Genomic DNA, 21,774 nt, shown 5'->3' on the forward strand with positions numbered 1-21,774 from the left:
CATTGTTTTCATTTTTTCCATCAATTTTACTTTCCCATAGGCATACACTGGCTCAGCTCCAACAGATGAGAAAGAAAAAATAGTCTGGGTTCGTTTTGAAAAAGCGGATATAAATGGTAAATGTATTGTTTTTCTTTGTTATTTACTTCCATTTAACTTTATTTATTTAACCACGGTTTGTATGTGCAAAATTGTGACCCAAATTCAGTGACATAGTAGTGAGTGAGTAACAGATTTTGTTCCTATCAGAGAAATAGAAATGTTCTTAGTGGAACTGTGCAACGTGATGAACACAATAATAGAGTGTTTCAGCTTGAAGAGCACAGATGAATGACTGGCGCAAATGACGCTTTAATTTGAAATAACAGAATAAATGTATTGCCCAAAAATGGTATTGGGGAAACATTAAAAAGAGTTGTTTTGTGAATTATTAGCATATTCACCAATCCCTGGGCGATGGTTGGTGAGTGAAGAGTTTCTGCTCTTGACGTTGAAGCAGCTTTTGACCAGGTGTGACCTCTAGGAGCTCTAGTAAAAGAGTTGTTATATCTGGTGATATTAATCCAAGGTTCTTCGGAAGTCAAGAATGAGGCATAAAACTTGTTGCTTACAACCATTTTATTAAGTGTTGCAAGAATGAAGAATGAACAGAGAACAGACAAAGAGTTTTCTCATACTCAAATTACAGATAAACAAAATTCCAGTGATAACAGTAAACCTATAAAATAGCCAGTCTCAACTTCACTCTCAACTGTTTGGAGCTTGAATTGTGTTTGATGAAACGCTTTGCTGCATGTCTGTAAGCAGGTTTTTGATGGACGTAATTGTTGATGGTGCCTTCCATTGCTTTGTTGATTCAGAATTGATTCATTGGATAGTAATTAGCTGGATGGAATTGCCTTACTTACTGTGAGCAGGACATGATAGACACGTCTTCCTAACTGTACTGCAACTGTTCTTCTAGAGGCACGACTGGTTCTGGAGTGCAAGACTTCAGTTCTGTAACCTGTATGTTGCGTATTCACCTTGTCTTCGCAGTATTCACGAGTACAACAACAGCAACAATAGCAATATTGTTTCCCTTTCTGCCCTCCAAACCACCCACACACCCGCTCATTCATACACATAGTCTTCCAACCCTAGGATACACTGCTTCCCAGCCTCCAGCCTACAGTGAACTCTAGACTTGCAGACACTGGGCTTCCAACTTTCCCAGTGGACTAACAGATCTACTGCTTTGACCATCAACCCGCTACATATTGACTTCAATCCCTGTCTTTAGCATCGAACAGTACTCACTGATGATGGAACCCCAAACTCCAGGCCTTGAACTTCAGGTTTGCCAATGATGGAACTCCAGACTCACCAACTCATGTACCTAGGGGGTCACTGGTCCTCATGCCTCCTACCCACATGGACTTGTCAGCGTGGGCAAGGGAGTCTCGCTAACTGGGGGGTGGGGGGGAGGTGGTGGCATCTCCAACCTTCATCCTCGCTGGTCTTTGTCCATCGCGCTTGCCAGCCTTGCATTTGTCCATGGATTTCCACATTGCTGGCCTTTGAATGTGGAGCGGAGGCCTGGACTTCGGCCAGACCTCTAATCGATCACATCCATGTGTTCAAACCCTAAAGTGACCCCTAACTCCCCTCTCTATCCATAAAACCATCTCTATGAACCTAAAGAAACAACTAAGCAAACCTGCTTTTAAATACGTACATGGCATTTACTTCAGCCTCTTCTTTGTGGTAGTATGTTACACATTCTTGCTGATGTGGAGAATGGATTTATCAGTGACTGTTCCATTACTTATAATACTTGAAGAAGAAGAAGAAAGCCCTTAACTCCGAGTGGAGTCATTGGGACGCCGTTTTTTTAAGTAGGCTTTCTTATTTTTATGAGACTGAGTTGCTAGCTCGACGCTCAACCCAGCACGATGGAAAGCGTGCAGGAGAGCTAGTTGGATTTGAACTCGGGAGGCTTTGCTCCGAAGTCCGGCGCTGATGCCATTACTCCACCAGCTGGCTTACTTATAATACTAGATCATGGCATAAATCTTGGAACAGGAATAAGGGATTTTCCAGTGTTGGAAAGACAATATGAAACTAATTCTAGATGTACTAAATGCTGATGTTGCACTTTGTCAGTCAACATTAATTGTTGAATACTTCAGAGTAAATATTTTGTCAGTGTAATTATTTTGGGATTAGATCAGATTATTAGATCACACCAGTTCTGAGAACCTACAAACTGCAGTGTTGTACTTTTTATTAGTATTTTAATCTGTACATTTCTCACATTTATGGCTTTTGTGAAGTGCTTCCCAGTTATTGACATTTTAGTTGCTCAGTTCACTGAACGGCAGGGCAGCACGTGCCAATCATTAGCTGTAACTTATTGCAAGTGAATGCTTCGCTTAAAGCAGTTACTTACTGTTTGATCTAGTCAAACCACGAATACTTGTTCAGTGAAGTAGAAAGTAATCGTAAATGTGATTGTCGAGTGTGAATAGAAACGTTGATCTGAGCTTCGTGCTTCTCTGCAAAGTTGAATTTAACCAGCTCTAATTTGTGCAGGAGCAGCAGCGTTAACATAGCAGAATGGCCCAGGGCAAGTTCAAGATAGGAAAGATTGTGACGAGATACAGCTTTTACTGGGGTGGGAAGTGAAGTGAGTATAGAATTTAGTGTTGGAATATTTGCAGAATGCTAAAGCAGAGAGAAAATGTTTCTCACATACAAAATGAAATATTGGTTCCCCTTCAAATTTGATGCTTGATGGAGACCTGCCATTGTAGATCTCCAGAGATTAAGTCCCATATATCCTGGAGCCAATCTATTCCTGTTAACCTCAAAGCTGTTTGGAAGCCTGCCCTAAGCTGTGGAAATGTGCTACTAGTTGTTGGAACACCATTCACCATGGTTTTTAGAATTGATGTAAACTGCAATGGGCTCCAGTGGGAAATGTAAAACTTTCACTTTTATGTATCTGCCGCTGGAATCTGTATTCATCCAATTTGCTGTAGTTGTTTTTCTCAATGCAAGTCACTTCTATTTGAGAGATTTTATTGGTGAACTTTCAGGACAACTTTCTATCAATTGTGTTTAAAAGAAAAAGCAGAGCTTCATATCAAAGATGGGAATATGTTGCTTTGATCAGTGGTTGTGCAATTTTTGATAAATCATGATTTATGCATATTAGTTTTTAATCGCACATACACAGACAAAATACTGGAGGAACTCAGCAGTCAGGCAGCATCTATGGAAAGTAATAAATAGTTGTCATTTCGGGCCTAGACGCTTCATCAGGACTTGTGTCTGTTACTCTGGATTTCCAACGTGTAGAATTTCATGTGTTTATGATATAGCAGCTTTTAAGTCTTGATTTTTATCTAATAGTTTACTCAGGTGCATGGGTTTGTTGTTGCAGTCCACTGTATTTACAGTTGATACTAACTAGATGCATGGAAATGCAGATTAATAAGGATAAGTGAAATCACCTTCTTGAAAAGGTGGTAATTTCAAAAATAATTAAAAGTAAGTCACTGATAATTTATGTTTCCATTGTTAACAACATTTTGGATCTTGGCATTACTTAGACTAAATCTGAACAAGGACAAGGGATTGTCACTCGGTGTCTTGAGCCTTCTCTGAGATTTAACATCATGGTTGATCAGACTAATCTTAAATCAACCTTCCTCTCTATGCTGGAAACCTTTCACTTCCTTTTCAAAAATCTATCAACCTCTGCTTTAAAACTATTTAAAGACTTCCACCAGTAATTGAGAAAGAGAATTCTCAAGAAGATCCTTTGTTTTAAATGTGTGACCCCATAATCACTAAACAATGATCAGTACTTCTAGTTTCTCCTCAAGTGGAAATATATTCTCGACATCCTCTCTGCTAAGTCCTCTTGGGATTTAAGTTCCAGCCGATACAAATCTTTGCCTATTAAGCCTTTACTGATAAAGACAACCTTGTTTTCCCAGGTTTTAGTTAAGTAAACTTTCCCTGAACTGTTTCCAACAGGTTAACATGCTTCCTTAAATAAGGAGACCACTAATGTACGTAATATTTCCAGATGTGGCTTTAACAGTGACCTGTATAACCTCCATACTTTTGTATTCTATTCCCCAGGCAATAAATGAAAATATTCTGCTAACTTTTCTAATTATTTCCTGTACCTGCATACTAACCCTTGATGTACCCAGATCCTATGGTTGGCACAGTGATGGAGCAGTTAGCATTGCTTTCTCACAGCTCTGGGGATCCCGGTTCAATTCCACATTTGGTGATGTTCTTCTTGTGTCTCATAAGTTTTTGTCAAGTTCTCTGGTTTCCTCCAAAAATACGCTGGAAGGTTAATTAGCTACTGTAAATGTATCCTTCCATGTAGGGTAACTGACACAGGAGTGGAAAGGGAGTAGATTGGCATATGAAGAAAAAGATTAGTTTTGTTGTCACATGTACTTTGAAACTATTTGAAATGCGTTGTTTGCGTCAAATCAGTGAGGATTGAGTGGGACAGCCTTCGAGTTTTACCACACTTCCGGCACCAACGTGGCATGCCCACAGTTTACTAACCCTATGTATGTGAGAGAACAAAGTAAGAAGAATAAGGAAAGGAACTGATAAGATTACACCCTGGGGAGCCAGGATGGGTCTATGGGCTAAAGGCCCTTCTGAATTATCGTAAATAAGTTAATTCCATCTCTTGTCATCGCTGATTAATTGGACTCTGAAAACTCACACTCATTCCTCAATCATTCTTTATTTTACTTGCCACCACACAGTGAAGTCTGAACAGAGAAATGTTATTTTTGTACAGAATTGGCAAGCAGTTAGGGATATTGACCATTTGGTAAACTGTACATTTGAATTCCTTATTTGTTAGATCAATCACCTTTCACAATACAGGTGTTGAAAGTCAGTAGAAACTGCAAGCTAATGCTGGATGTTACTTTGAAGCAATTGTCCCTTAGTTGGTGTTGGAGCCTCTTCCTTCTAGTCTCCAGTAAGCGAAAATAGCTCTGGGAATCTGCTGTGCTATGTTCTTTAAAGACCTTTCTTGCCTAGGCTATCTGCACTCAATATAGAATGCATCCTTGCCTGGACATTGTTAACCCTTGTCTTACTACAACTTCCACACTCTCTGCTTCTCAATTCCCGACTGAACACAAAAGATTGGCTCAAGTAATTTCTAGGAAGAGGTGCAGTCGACGTTTCAGGCCGAGACCCTTCGTGAGTCCTGACGAAGGGTCTCGGACTGAAACGTCGACTGCACCTCTTCCTAGAGATGCTGCCTGGCCTGCTGCGTTCACCAACAATTTTTATGTGTGTCGCTTGAACTTCCAGCATCTGCAGAATTCCTGTTGTTTGCGGCTCAAGTAATTTGCTTTCTTTAGATAGTAGCAATGAAGTTATGCAGTTAAAAATACTTTTTTATTTCCATTAAAAAGTGGTTGAATCAGGTTCTATGTTGTTGTTTAAAGTTAAATTGGATAGATATACTGGCAGGAAAGGAATGGAGGGTTATGGGCTGAGTGCAGGTCGGTGAGACTAGGAGAGAGTAAGAGTTTGGCACGGACTAGAACAGCGGTCCCCAACCACTGGGCCGCAAGGCATGCGCTACCGGGCCGCTAGGAAATGATATGACTTGGCGATATGAGTCAGCTGCACCTTTCCTCATTCCCTGTCACGGCCACTGTTGAGCTTGAACGCATGCGAGGTCATTACCCGGGCGTCATCCATGTCAGCGCGGGAAAGAGGTCAACTCCTCGAGCTTGCAAATGACGGCGGGCTGAAAAGTATGTTTGACATAACATCTCTGCCGGCATTCTGGATCAAAGTCAAGGCTAAATATCCTGAGATAGCCATGAAAGCACTGAAAACATTGCTTCCATTTCCAACATATCTCTGCAATGAACGCAACGAAAACTAAATTGTGGAATAGACTGGACATAAGGAACCCCCTTCGAGTATCACTGTCTTCCATCACCCCTCGATAGGACTGTCTTGTTGCAGGAAAACAAGCCCAGGGCTCCCACTGATTCAGTGATATTGGTGCGTTGCAATGATTTTATATGTTCATACGAGGAAAATATGCGCTGTGTGCTTAATATCCAAACATTACTTAAAATGTTATGATGCTATTATAAGTGACTTATATAACCATATAACAAGTACAGCACGGAAACAGGCCATCTCTGCCCTTCTAGTCTGTGCCGAACGCTACTCTCACCTAGTCCCACCGACCTGCACTCAGCCCATAGCCCTCCATTCCTTTCCTGCCCATATAGCTGTCCACTTTAACTTTAAATGATAATATCAAACCTGCCTCTACCACTTCTACTGGATGTTCGTTCAACACTTACTTCAAGCTCCCCGACAATTGTCTTCTCGCTATATTCATGCGAGGAAAATATGCACTGTGTGTTTAATATTAAATTTGTTAGATAAACCCTTTTAGAAACAAAATTGGGTGTATTAGCCACTTATCACCTATATTCCGGTTGTGATTAACACCCCACCCCCCAACAGAATCGGCAAAAGTGATTTTTAAAAAATCGGCACGTACACGCATGCGCAAGTTACGCATGCGCACTGGTGCCCGCGCAAGGCTTCGTGGTCATTGTAGTCTTTTTCGGGGTAAACGCAACGTATTTGACTGCTACTTTCGTATGTTGGCAACCCTAAACTCCTCCCCCGGTCGGCTGGTCCGCAGGAATATTGTCAATATTACGCCGGTCCGCAGTGCAAAAAAGATTGGGGACCCCTGGGCTAGAAGGGCCGAGACGGCCTGTTTCCGTGCTGTAATCGTTATATGGTTAAAATGTGTTTATAGAAAATATTGTAGTCAGCTTCATGAGAAGAGAGAGAAGGTGAGTGAACTAGCTTGGCACTTATTCTTTTTGTTGTGGTGCAAAGTTAAATGAAGATTCCGCTGCTATCATCAGAATCAGTCTCAAGTGTCGTATCTCCAGCATCTATCATGAAATTTGTTGTTTTACGGCAGCAGTACATTGCAATACATAATAATAAAAATAAATATATTGCAATAAGAAATGTATATAAAATTAAATAAGTAGTGCAACAAGAGAGAGAAAAATGGTGAGGTAGTGTTCATGGATTCATAAACAAGTTGTATTGTGTTTCTTTAATGTTCATGGACTCAGGGTCTTGACTATATTTTTTGTGTGACTGTAGTTCACTGATATCTTGTCTGTGCTTTATGCTGTGTGTGACTGTTGGTACTGTGTTTTGCAACTTGGCCCTGGAGTAACTCAATTTCGTTTGGCTCTATTCATGGGAATTCATGTAAGGTTGAATGACAATTACATTTGAACTATAAACTGTTCAGAAATCTGATGGTGGAAGGGAAGAAGCTGTTCCTAAAACATTGAATGTGTGTCTTCAGGTTCCTATAGCTCCTCCTTGATGGTAGCAATGATAAGAGGGCATGTTCTGGGTGATGGGGGTCCTTAATGATGGATGCCGCCTTTCAATATTGCTTCAATATTATCTTGATGTACGTCAGTCTTTACTGTGTGCCAAATGATTTTGTTATTCATTTAGAGTAACAGAGCATGAAACTAAATAACTGTGCATGCAATACTTTCCAATTTTCTGCTGTAGTGGTATATGTAGTGGTATATTCCAAATCCTTGAAATGTAATCTGGTGCTGATTGTAGCATATCGTTGTGTCAGAATGGAACGTATTTTTGAGACAGGACACAATGTGCTGCTGTTGACCAGAGATGATGGAAAGCAAAAAAAAACAATGGTTTGCATTATGTAGTATCTTTCACTTATAATATCCTGAAATGCTTTTGAGATACAGTTATAGTTCAAATGTTGGAACTGCAGTAATGACAGTAATATCCCCACGCAGTAATTTTTTTAGCACAGTAATGACCTGCATCTGGCAATGTACACTATAATGACCAAATTATCAGGCTGAGGATTAAAGTTGTGCAGGGCAAAGTTGTTCTTGTCACATCTTGAATGAGAGTGAGAATCAGAATCAGGTTTATTATTACTGATTTATGTTGTTTTGTGACAGCAGGACAGTGCAATAAATAAAATAATACTGTAAATTATAATTGGAGATATAGTCATAGTCATACTTTATTGATCCCAGGGGAAATTGGTTTTTGTTACAGTTGCACCATAAATAATTAAATAGTAATAAAACCATAAATAATTAAATAGTAATATGTAAATTATGCCAGGAAATAAGTCGTCCTGGCCTATTGGCTCAGGGTGTCTGACCCGCCAAGGGAGGAGTTGTAAAGTTTGATGGCCACAGGCAGGAATGACTTCCTATGACGCTCTGTGTTGCATCTCGGTGGAATGAGTCTCTGGCTGAATGTACTCCTGTGCCCAACCAGTACATTATGTAGTGGATGGGAGACATTGTCCAAGATGGCATGCAACTTGGACAGCATCCTCTTTTCAGACACCACCGTCAGAGAGTCCAGTTCCATCCCAACAACATCACTGGCCTTACGAATGAGTTTGTTGATTCTGTTGGTGTCTGCTACCCTCAGCCTGCTGCCCCAGCACACAACAGCAAACATGATCACACTGGCCACCACAGACTCGTAGAACATCCTCAGCATCGTCCGGCAGATGTTAAAGGACCTCAGTCTCCTCAGGAAATAGAGACAGCTCTGACCCTTCTTGTAGACAGCCTCAGTGTTCTTTGACCAGTCCAGCTTATTGTCAATTTGTATCCCCAGGTATTTGTAATCCTCCACCATGTCCCCACTGACCCCCTGGATGGAAACGGGTCACCGGTACCTTAGCTCTCCTCGGGTCTACCACCAGTTCCTTAGTCTTTTTCACATTAAGCGGCAGATAATTCTGCTCACACCATGTGACACATACTGCTCACACCATGTGACAAATTCTGCTCACACCATGATGTGACAAATTCTGCTCACACCGTGCGACACATTCTGCTGACACCGTGTGACACATTCTGCTCACACCGTGTATAATCTGTGCAAAAAGACAGCAAAATAGTGAGGAAGAGTTCATGGACCATTCGGGAATCTGATGGCAAAGGGAAAGCACCTGTTCCTAAAATGTTAAGTGTGCCTTCAGGCTTCTGTACATCCGCTCTGATGGGAGCATGTCCTGGGTGGTGGGATGTGTTTTACAACCACTTTGGAAAGCAGACTGAACCTCCCTTTACTTTCGGATTTGAAAGACTGTATTACCCCACGAGTGTTGTTCTGGAGTGTCAGCCCTGGCATCTAGAGTCAACAGGAGTAAATATTTATCAAGCATTTTGGAGATGGTTTAAGTAGTTATTGACAGCATGGGATCTTCACAGTAGCTGTATTACGACTATGAAATCTTTTTACAGATCTTGCGAGAAATCCAGAGTATCATGAGATGAACAATGCCGGAAATGATCCTCCATTGCTGCTGCTCCTTGGGTATGCAGATGGAATGCAAATCTGGAGCATCCCTGTAAGTTGTCATTTTGTCTACTTGTTTTGTAAGTGCAGGTTGTATTTTTTTGCTCACTGATTGTAGTTGGACCTAGGGTGTTGTGTATCTTTATTTTGCTTAGCTGATAACATTTATAAGTTTTTATTGTGAGAGAATTTTTGAGTATAGTTGGTGGATCCAGACCTGAAGTATTGTTTGCAATGCTGCTTTTCCTACCTTTTAAAAAAAAATGTATACTTGCTATAGGAGAAATGTGACAAACTTGCTTGGGATGGCAGAGATATGAGGAGGGATTGAAAACACTAGGTCTCGATCTTTTTCATTTAGAAGAATGAGATTGTTCAGCAGGGAGGTATGGGAAAGATGCTTGCTTGTTACATACACCTGTTAGGGTGCATTCTCCAGTTACCTTATAAGGTAACTGTAGCCTTCAGCCAGGAGCAGATATCACAGGCGGTTCCCAACATTCACAGAGTGTTTCGACCCTTAACCACGACACTCTGCAGTTGGTGGCCGGCAGTGGTGGCCAAATCACTGCCCATCTGCTCCTGGCTTCTGGCTCCCCTCCTCTTGCCTACTCCAAATCCAACAAGAGGCTCGTTCTGCCTCTTCTTCCATCCTACGAGCTACTTATTTTTTGCTCCTTTCGTCCAGGCCCAGATCTGACAACAACCGCCATGCTGATTTGTCTGGGAAACCTCTGCAGCTGATCTCCACAGGGAACAACCATGCCTGCCATCCCTTGTCTTTACACTCCTGCACTAAGGGCTGGTACTTCAAGGCCCTTCTCTTGTGGGCCTCTTCCCATCCCTCCTCCCACGGCACAGTCAGCTCAACCAGAATTATTTTCTTGTCTTTGGTTGACCACAGTACAATGTCCGGACATAGTTGGTGGATCCAGACCTGAAGTATTGTTTACAATATTGCTTTTCCTACCTTCTTAAAAAATGTATACTTGCTATTGGAGAAATGTGACAAACTTTTTTGGGATGGCAGAGATATGAGGAGAGATTGAAAACACTAGGTCTCGATCTTTTTCATTTTGAAGAATGAGATTGTTCAGCAGGGAGGTATGGGAAAGATGCCTATCTTTTCTAAATCAACATCCTTCTGTAGAATTGTTAAAATAGATGTTGCAACTTGTAGGCAAGATCAAAGTTTATGGACCATAAATATAATTACTAATAAATCTTATATGGAATTAAGTAGAAACAGAGAATAACTAGAATGTGAAGCCCTCTGGCACAAGAATTAGTTTGAGGTAACCAGTTTCTGTTCATTTCAAGGAAATGAAAGCCAGATAAAGGATTGTTGGATATGCTGATGGGGTGAGATGAGGAGAGCTGGACGCAGTCTTCTGTGGAGCACATACATTGAAATTGACTATTATGGCCAGCTGTAATGATCTTGGGTGCAAAGTTCTATTTGTCTGTCTTGTATTGAAAGATGAGATGACACTGTTGGCATTCTGCTTGATGTCTTCATCAAATTTGGTTCTTTGGCCATCACCACCAAGAAGTTTTTGGGCATACGTTTACTTATTATGATTATGCCCACTCAGTGGCTTCTTTATTGGGTACACCTGCTTGTTAATGTAAATATCTAATCAGCCCATCATGCAGCAGCAACTCAATACATTAAAGCACGCAGACATGGTTAAGAGGTTCAGTTGTTGTTCAGATCACACATCAGAATGAGGAAGAAATGTGATCTAAGTGACTTCAGCCATGGAATGATTGCTGGTGCCAGACGGGGTAGTTTGAGTATCTCAGAAACTGCTGATCTTCTGGGAATTTTGCACACAGCGGTCTCCAAAGTTTACAGAGGATGGTGTGAAAAAATTAAAACATCCACTGATTGTCATTTCAGTGGGTGAAAATATCTTGTTCGTGAGAGAGGTCAAAGGAGAATGGCCAGACTGTTTTAAGCTGACAGGAAGGTAACAGTAACTCAAATAACCACATATTACAACAGTGGTGTGCAGAAAAGCAACTCTGAAGCCACAACACATTGAACTTTAAAGTAGATGGGCTGCAGCAGCAGAAGACCAAGAACATACACTCAGTTATTAGGTGCAGGAGGTACCTAATAAAGTGGTAACTGGGTATATAGTGCAGAGCAGTTGTTTGGCCATTTAAATGGGATCTCTAGAAGACTTTGGTCTTTTTATAATAACATATTACAATTTCCGATGACTTCTCTGATCCATGTGTTTTGGGATGTTTATTTCAATATGATCAACTCTGGTGCACTCTACATTGAACTTTATCCTCTAGAGCAGGGGTTTCAAACCTTTCTTATACCATGGAGCTTTACTATTAACCGAGTAGTCCATAGACCCCAGGTTGGGAAGCTTTGCTGTAGATTATTAACAGTGCAGCCTGCTTCGTTTGTGAAAGGATCTGACGAGAATGATTTTGCCTCAAGGACATGTTTGGTCCCATGTACTGCATCTGTTTATATCACTAAAATCTCTGCATTCAAGATGTTCCAGGCATGCTTTTCTCTTAAGACAGAATGTTCTTGGATTTGATTGAAAATCCCAGTAATGCAGGTCATTCGAAATTAAAACCAGAAAATGCTACGAATGTGCAGCAATGGCTGCGAATCTGAGGGGAAAGTCAGAGACTGCTTAAAGTGCAGAGCTAATGATTTGAGTAGAATCCATATACCTTCTTCAGATTCTAAATTGATCTGCCTCAAGCATTTGTTCTTGGAGATCTGAGGTGTCAACAAAGCTCTGTGAGAACGAATGATCTTATTCCCAGTTAGCTCCTGAAGAAAATCAGTGAATCTATGTTAATGTGTGTGATATAAGCATATAAATAAGAAGTTAGTGAATTCAGTTAATTATTGAAATAGTGTAATGGAAGATATCCTCTCTTAACTGAATAAATTTAATCCCATTATGAGTATTACAGAGTTTGTAGTCTAAAAGAATCAGAATCAGATTTAATATCACCGACATGTCATGAAATTTGTTAACTTTACGGCAATGAGATACATGATAAATACAGAGAAAAAAGCTGAATTACAGTGAATATAAATGTTTCTGAAATGGTTAAATTAAAATAAGTAGTACAAAAAAAACAAATAAAAAGTAGTGAGGTAGTGTTCATGGGTTCAATGTTCATTTAGAAATCAGATGGCAGAGGTGAAGAAGCTGTCCTAAGTCACTGTGTATGTGTGTCTTTAGGCTTCTGTACCTCCTTCGCGACAGTAACAATGAGAAGAGGGTGTGTCCTGAGTGTGTGTGTGTGTGTGTGTGTGTGTGTGTGTGTGTGTGTGTGTGTGGGGGGTTCCTTTCATGATGGACTCCGCCTTTCTAAGCCATCGCTCCTTGAAGATGTCTTGGATACTTGTAGTCCCAAAGAAAGATGGCGCTGGTAACTGGTGACTTTGCGCATGCTCTCCCGAGCAAACTGCCCTCTCCACTATCCTATACCTGAGAAACCCTTCTAAACCTCCAATCTGCTACATCTAGCAAGATCAACAACACCCTGGCGAAGCTACTGACCCAGCTGGAGACCACTGCACCAGAATTGTTTCTTAAACTCCGGACCGCACCTGGACCTGACTAGCGAGGCCCACCACGTTCCTGGAGACCCGTGGCCTGCTACTGTGCCGGAGCGCTTGGAGACACGGCCCATTCCGACCAGCACCCCTCCGGAGCAGATGATCACACAAAGGTGACGGCGGAGACCTCAAGGTGCCCCAGACGCTTACCTGGAGCGACCACCATAAAGCCTCGCTGGTGGCCATCCACAGCTGCCGGAAGTGAGGCCTCCGCTGCCAACCTTGGAAATCGAGTCCGAGGCTCGGCTGGAGCGGAGGCCTCCGCAACCATGACTCGGATTACGGACTTGCTTCAGCCAGGAGCCCGGCCATCTGGGATTAAGTGTCGGCTTCGGGGCCCGACCCAATCGACAGCCCAGGCCCCCGGCAGCTGGAAGTGGCAGTGGAGTCTCCCCCGTCACTCGGCTCGACCCGGAGTGCCCGACGACACGACCCGCCGATTGATTCATGCGGGATGCGTCCACCAACCTCGAAAAAGAGCTGACAACAACACACTGCGTCGATGGAAACCCGGAAAGATGCACTATTTACCGAGGAAGCGTGGGAAAGGAGCAGGGCTGCTGGTCAGATTGAAGCTGAGGGGCTTCAGGGTTCCTGTGCCCACCATCCTACTAGCTAATGTGCAAGCCATAGAGAACAAGGTGGATGATCTTAAAGGGAGACTCACCTACTGCAGGGAGATGCAGAACTGCTGTGTATTCTGTTTCACCGAGACCTGGCTCTCCCCTGCCACTCCTGACTGTGACAGCTGACCAGAGGGATTTTCAATCCATCGGATGGACCGCATGGCGTCTTCGGGCAAGACGAGTGGAGGTGGTGTCTACCTACTGATCAACACTGCGTGGTGCTCGGGCACAGCGACGCTGACAAGCTCCTGCAGCCTGGACCTGGAACACCTGTCGGTGAAGTGTCGCCCCCTACTATCTGCCACAGGAATTCACCTCAGTCATACTGACAGCGGTCTACATTTCCCCCCAGGCGGACGTGGAGTGTGCTCTGACCATACTGTATGCTAACATCAGTGAACTTGAGAACAGGAAGCTTTGGTCATTACAGCCAGGGACTTTAACCAGGCCAACCTCAGAAAGGGGCTGCCAAAGTTATACCAACATGTCTCCTGCCCCACTAGAGGCCCGAATATACTTGACCACTGCTACACAGCAGTCAAGGATGCCTACCGTTCCGTCCCATGACCTCACTTCAGAAAATCAGACCATCAGGCCGTACTCCTCGTCCCGGCTTAAAAACTGAAACTGAGGTGGGAGGTTACCATGTCAAAAGTAGTGTCGCGTTGGACGGAGGAAGCGGATGAGGTCCTCTGTGACTGCTTTGAATAGGTGGACTGGTTAGTATTCAAGGACTCAGCAGCTAACCTCGATGAGTATGCCTCAGCTGTCATGGACTTTATTTGGAAATGCTTGGAGGACTGTGTGTCTCGCAAGACAATCCGGGTATTCCCTAACCAGAAACCTTGGATGAACTATGAGGTCAAGTCCCTTTTAAAGGCTAGAGCTGCGGCTTTTAGGTCCGGGGATACCAGTTACTACACGGAATCCAGGCGTGAACTCTGGAAAGCCATTAAGGGCGCCAAGAGGCAATATCGAGCCAAGTTGGAAGCCCAGGCTAACCAGAGGGATGCCAGTAGACTATGGCAGGGTCTAAATGAGATCACTGGGTGCAAAGAAAAGGCTGGGAATATCAATAACTGTGGCGCTTCTCTTCCCGACGAACTAAACGTATTCTACGCAAGATTCAAACAGAAGAGGAGCGTTCCGCTCCCTCCGGATGAACCGGACCTGGTGGCATTGAGATTCATCATCACCAAGGAGGACGTTAGAAGGGCCTTCCTGAAGGTAAATCCAAGGAAGGCGACGGGCCCAGATGGCGTCCCGGGACGGGTTCTCCGGGCCTGTGCAAGCGAGCTAGCTGGAGTGTTTGCTGACATCTTCAACTGTTCCTTGCTTCAGTCTAAGATCCCCTCGCGCTTTAAGAAGGCAACGATAATCCCAGTGCCGAAGAAGAGCAAGGTGGCATGCCTGAATGACTATCGACCTGTGGCTCTGACATCAATTGCTATGAAGTGCTTCGAGTGATTGGTTATGGCACACATCAACCACAGCCTACCAGTCAACCTCGACGCTTTGCAATTCGCCTACTGGAGCAACAGGTCAATGGCAGATGCCATCTCTCTGGCCCTATATTCCTCCTTAGAACACCTGGAGAATCAAGACGCATACGTAAGGCTCCTTTTTATTGACTACAGCTCTGCCTTTAATACCATCATTCCAAATAAACTGATTCCTAAGCTCCGGAACCTGGGCCTTCGCACTCAGATCTGCAGCTGGATCTTCAACTTCCTCACAGACAGGACCCAGGCTGTAAAAATAGGGGAAAAGCTCTCCTCTATAATCACTCTGAGCACCGGTGCCCCACAAGGCTGTGTACTCAGCCCCCTGCTGTACTCACTGTACACCCATGATTGTGTAGCCAAGTTTCCACCAAACTCAATATATAAGTTTGCTGATGACACAACAATTGTAGGCCGTATCTTGGGTAGTGATGAGTTTGAGTACAGAGAGGAAATTAAGAACCTGGTGGCATGGTGCGAAGACAATAACCTATCCCTCAATGTCAGCAAGACGAAGGAATTGGTTGTTGACTTCAGAAGGGGTAGCGGACCGCACAACCCAATTTACATCGGTGGTGCGCAAGTGGAACAGGTCAAAAGCTTTAAGTTCCTCGGGGTCAATATCACAAATGACCTGACTTGGTCCAACCAAGCAGAGTTCACTGCCAAGAAGGCCCACCAGCGCCTTTACTTCCTGAGAAAACTAAAGAAATTTGGCCTGTCCCCTAAAACCCTCACTCATTTTTATAGATGCACCGTAGAAAGCAATCTTCTAGGGTGCATCACAACCTGGTATGGAAGTTGTCCTGTCCAAGACTGAAAGAAGCTGCAGAAGATCGTGAACACAGCGCAGCACATCACACAAACCAATCTTCCATCCTTGGACTCACTTTACACCGCACGCTGTCGGAGCAGTGCTGCCAGGATAATCAAGGACATGACCCACCCAGCCAGCAGACTTTTCGTCCCTCTTCCCTCCGGGAGAAGGCTCAGGAGCTTGAAGACTGGTATGGCCAGATTTGGGAACAGCTTCTTTCCAACTGTGATAAGACTGCTGAAGGGATCTGGGCCGTACCCTCTAAATATCCGGACCTGCCTCTCGGTTTTTTTGCACGACCTTACTTTCCATTATGATTTATAATTTAAATTTTTAATATTTACTAATTTTAACTATTTTAAATATTTTTAATATTTAATATTTGTAATCCAGGGAGTGGGAAGCGCAGAATCAAATATCACTGTGATGATTGTACTTTCCAGTATCAATTGTTTGGTGACAATAAAGTATAAATTATAAGTATAAAGTATACTGCAGAGGCTAGCATCCATGATGGAGCTGACTAATTTTACAAGTTTCTGCAATTTACTTTGATCTTGTGCAGTAGCCCGTATACCAAATGATGATGCAGCTTGTCAGAATGCTCTCCATGGTACATTTGTATTGAATTGAATTGACTTTATTTCTTACATTCTTCACGTACGTGAGGAGTAAAAATCTTTACGTTACATCTCTGTCTGAATGTGCAAATTATAGTAATTTGTAATAAATAGTATGTACAGTAAGATGTACAACAGAACAGTCACTATAGCTTAGAAATACAATTGTGTCAGTGTGAATTAATCAGTCTGATGGCCTGGTGGAAGAAGCTGTCCTGGGGCCTGTTGGTCCTGGCTTTAATGCTGCGATGCTGTTTCCCGGATGGTAGCAGCTGGAACAGTTTGTGGTTGGGGTGACTCGGGTCCCCAAAGATCCTTTGGGCACCTTTTATCCATCTGTCATTGTCAATGTCCTGAATAGTGGGTAGTTCACATCCACAGATGTGCTGGGCTGTCTGCTCCACTCTCTGCAGAGCCCTGTGATTGAGGAAAGTACAGTTCCAATACCAGGCAGTGGTATAGCCAGCCAGGATGCTCTCAGTTGTGTCCCTGTAAGAAGTCCTTAGGATCTGGGGACTCAGGCCCAACTACTTCAGCCGTCTGAGGTGAAAGAGGCACTGTTGTCCTTTTTTCACTATACAGCCTGTATGTACAGACCAAGTGAGATCCTCAGTGATGTGTATACTGAGGAACTTGAAGCTGTTCACCTTCTCAACCCCAGATCCATTGATGTCAATAGGGTTTAGCCTGCCTCCATTCCTCCTGTAGTCCACAACCAGCTCCTTTGTTTTTGCGACATTGAGTGAGAGGTTGTTTTCTTGACACCACTGTGTCAGGGTGATGACTTCTTCTCTGTGGGCTGCCTCATTATTATTTGAGATAAGGCCAATCAATGTAGCATCATCTGTAAATTTAATTGGCAGATTGGAGCTGTGGGTGGCGACACAGTCATGGGTATACAGAGAGGAAAAGAGGGGGCTTAGGACACAGCCCTGAGGGGCAGAGGTGAGGGAGCCCATTCTTACCACCTGCCGGCAATCTGACAGGAAGTCCAGGATCCAGCTGCACAAGGCAGGGTGAAGGCTGAGGTTTTTGAGTGTTTTAGTTGTCAAACTGAATCTCTTTCAAATTTCTAATGAAATAAGCCGCTGGCTTACCTTTTTTTATAGCTGCATCAATATGTTGCATCCAGGTTAGGTCCTCAGAGATATTAACAGCCAAGAATTTGAAAATGCTCACTCTCTCCACTTCTCATCCCTCTTATGAGAATAGGTTTGTGTTCCTTTGTCTTGATCTTTCTGAAGTCCAAAATCAGCTGTTTGGTTTTTCTGACATTGTGTGCAAAGTTATTGCTAGGACACCATTCAATTAACTGTTGTATCTTGCTAACACGAGGAAATCTGCAGATGCTGGAAATGCAAGCAACACACATCAAAGTTGCTGGTGAACGCAGCAGGCGAGGCAGCATCTATAGGAAGAGGTACAGTTGACGTTTCGGGCCGAGACTCTTCGTCAGGACTAACTGAAGGAAGAGTTAGTAAGAGATTTGAAAGTGGGAGGGGGAGGGGAAATCCAAAATGATAGGAGAAGACAGGAGGGGGAGGGATGGAGCCAAGAGCTGGACAGGTGATTGGCAAAAGGGATATGAGAGGATCATGGGACAGGAGGTCCGGGAAGAAAGAAAACGGGGAGGGGGGAAAACCCCAGAGGATGTGCAAGGGGTATAGTGAGAGGGACAGAGGGAGAAAAAGGAGAGAGAGAGAAAAAGAATGTGTGTATATGAATAAATAATGGATGGGGTACAAGGGGGAGGTGGGGCATTGGCGGAAGTTTGAGAAGTCAATGTTCATGCCATTAGGTTGGAGACTACCCAGACGGTAGTTCCTCCAACCTGAGTGTGGCTTCATCTTTACAGTTTTCGTCACCATCTGAAATTCTGCCAATAATGGTTGTATCATCAGCAAATTTATTAATGGCATTTGAGTTGTGCCTAGCCACACAGTCATGGGTGTAAAGGGAGTAGAGCAGTGGGCTAAGCACACATCCCTGTGGTGTGTCAATGTCAATTGTAAAAGTAATCATGTCTTCATAATAGTATTTTTTCAAAAATATGCTCAAAATGCTGTTGTTCCTGCAGATTTTATTTTAAACTTTTTTAAAATTTTGGGTATTTATGTGGCAGTGTAGCTCTGAGTAGTTTCTTCCATTGATTCTCTGCAGTTTTCTCAATTTTTGCTTTAGTTGTTTGTGTCTTTTGGTAATGTATCAGTTAGTGTAATGCTTTACGGTCCCAGTGATCAGGATTAAATTCCTGCTGCTGTCTGGAAGACGTTTGTATATTCTTCCTGTGACCACATGGATTTCCTCCGGGTGCTCCGGTTTCCTCCCACGTTCCAAAGATGTATGGTTTAGTAAGCTGTGGGCATGCTATGTTGGTGCAAGAAGCATGGCCACACTTGTGGGCTTCCCCTGCACATCCTCAGAATGTGTTGGTTGTTTATACAGATAACACATTTCACCGTATATTTCGATGTACATGTGACAAATAAAGCTAATCTGATTAATCTAATCAATCTGTCTGTCTGTCTGTGTTTCTCTGTCTCATGCTGTTCCTGCTTTGTACTCCCTTCTCTTCACACTATATCTGTCATGTTTCTTAATCTCATGAAAATGTTGCTATCCATAATGTGTGTCCTGCAGGGGCACCTTTCAGTTTGAAGCTTGCCTTCTGGGAACTTTGAATGTGTAACCACATCTAACTATTATGTAGTGCAATGCACTGAAATGCAGCTGGTTTTAATTCATATTTATTTCTCTAATAATTAATTCCCTGGCTAGTCAATTTCACTGAAACACTTTCCTTCCGCTAGCTTTTATCCCATCTGCTCTGTGGTCTATCTTGGAATCAATTTGAAAGCACTCGAGCCAATTTCCAGTACACTCAGCTGGGGTGACCAAATGATAGTACTCTGGTGATGATGCAAAGAAAGTCCGCCTATTTATGTTGTTGCTAATGTTCTGAAAACGGAATCAATGGAAGAAATAAGAAGACATGCAAATTGTTATGTTACCGGCCACAATGAATATCAATCGAGTAAGGTTATATAAAAACAACCAAACATTTATTAAACACTGATAAACAATAAAAAACAAACGAAAACCTTAACCGGAGATTAACCGCTATGCGGACATTCTACAAACCGCCACTCAGTACTGCTTCTTAAAGCGATAAATGCGAAAACAGTTCTTAAAGCGGTAAAGTCAAACACAGTTCTTACAATGGTAAATTCGAAAGTCCAATAGATTTATACATTCAATTGGGAGAGACTTCTCTGGAGAAGGATTTCTTCATAGACGCGACTTTCCTGCTGGTTCTGTCCAAAGGATTTACGATGAAGGAAATAAACGGCTTAAAAACTACTGACCTTTCTTCTGCCGAGCAAACCCTGCATGAACTACCTTGCTCTTTGGGCAGGAGGTATCTTCGATGTAGTTCGCTACTTCTTCAACGAAGACTCAATAAGGTCAATCCTTTGTTAAATTGCCGAACGATATCAACTTCTCTTAATCTTTCAGGTCCTGTACTTCGATAAAGTCTTCACTCTTCAATACTACTGAAAAGGTACATCAACAAATCTGGCAGAAATGGGTAAACTGCCAGTCCAGCACTATCGTACCTTACAATAGAACGTAAAACTCCGTTTTAAAAATGAAACTGCGTCATAAAGCAAATACGCGACGGAACGGAGTCTCGGACTAACGTTTTAGCTGGAAAACCTAACTGCATCACCAGGGGGCTTCCCTTTTATACCCGTGGTGAACATATCACGTGACTTCACATCGGCGGGAAAATTACATCAGGTGACCTCCAAAAGACCATTACAGCATTCTTACAAGAAAGTCACAAGATCTCCTTGAGGTATGTAATAAAATGAAATGCTGCTTAGCTGGAAGGTATGCTTCCAAAATTGATTGCTTTACCCATCAGAAAGCAGTTCAGATTCACTTTATTGTCTTATCCTTTGGTGCACAATATGTTAGAGACTGAAAATACTTCAATGACATATAATTAATGTTTTAGAGGTGGGAATAATTCCTGTCCTGGAAATCCTGTTGCTCATCTCTAGGTTTTCTGAGAATCTTTGAGTGAAGTTGTTGGGACTTTCACAATAAAGGTTACTGTTGGGCAAATAGAATGAAAACACCAACAAAACTTGTAAACTTTTCCTGGAATGGTGTCGTCAAGCCAGAGGTTGACTCAAGTATGAAAATTGACCAAAGAAAAAGAAAAAAAACTTTTGAGATCAAAGATTTCTGCTGTAAACTTCTATGAGGAGTTTGTATGTTCTGCCAGTGAATGCATGGATTTCCTCTGAGTGCTCCAGTTTCCTGCCACGTTGCAAAGTCATACAGATGGGTCAGAAGCTTAATTAGTCACATGGGTGTAATTGTAATTAGTCACATGGCGCGGGCTTATTGGGCTGGAAGGGCCTGTTACTGTGCTATATTTCTAAATAAAAAATAAATAAAAATATAGTTTATTTGGCTTAATAGGAATAGGAAGAATCTTAAGTCAACCAATCTATCTCAGGTTACTATCCAGCACTATTTTTAATTCAGATGCTCTCACTGTTATTCCCAGTCCAATTATCTGAGAAAAGGAGATTCAGATCCTCTGAAAGCATAAGAACATACGATGTCCACCTTGGGCTAACAAATAATGATCTGAAACTATCTTTGTTTGAAAGGAATCTAATACTTGGACAACTGAATTTTTTTTTCAGTGTGGCCATGACACTGATAATTTCCATAAGACATAGGAGCAGAATTAGGCCATTTGACCCATCGAGTCTGCTCTGCTTTTTGATCCTGCTGACTTATTATACCTCTCAAACTCATTCTCCTGCCTTCTCCCTGTAACCTTTGATGTGACGCCCTTACTCATCAAGAACCTATCAGCCTCCACTTTAAATACCGTATACCTAATGATTTGGTCTCCACAGCTGTCTATGGCAATAAATTCCACAGATTCACCATCCTCTGGCTAAAGAAATTCCTCCTTATCTCCGTTCTGAGGCTGTGACCTCTCGCCCTAGACTCCCCCATTATATGAAACATGGGATTTCCCTCTCATTCTTCCAAATTCCAGTGAATTCAGGCCCAGAGCCATCAAACACTCCTCATATGTTAAAATTTTCATTCCCGTAATCATTCTCATGAACCTTCTCTGGAT

General features: G+C 42.7%; 1 protein-coding gene across 3 annotated transcripts in view; it reads left to right on the plus strand.

Annotated features, from left to right (window-relative positions):
* The window catches only part of bcas3 (BCAS3 microtubule associated cell migration factor), a 975,956-nt gene that overhangs the window by 33,987 nt on the left and 920,195 nt on the right, over positions 1-21,774 (plus strand). For all 3 annotated transcript variants that reach the window (XM_072243678.1, XM_072243680.1, XM_072243679.1), the window contains exons 4-5: positions 41-116; positions 9,372-9,478. In XM_072243678.1, coding sequence (XP_072099779.1) covers positions 41-116; positions 9,372-9,478 — 183 coding nt within the window. The remainder of the gene's footprint in view (positions 1-40; positions 117-9,371; positions 9,479-21,774) is intronic.

The sequence above is a fragment of the Mobula birostris genome, chromosome 25, assembly GCF_030028105.1.
Source record: "Mobula birostris isolate sMobBir1 chromosome 25, sMobBir1.hap1, whole genome shotgun sequence".
Lineage (NCBI taxonomy): Eukaryota > Metazoa > Chordata > Chondrichthyes > Myliobatiformes > Myliobatidae > Mobula > Mobula birostris.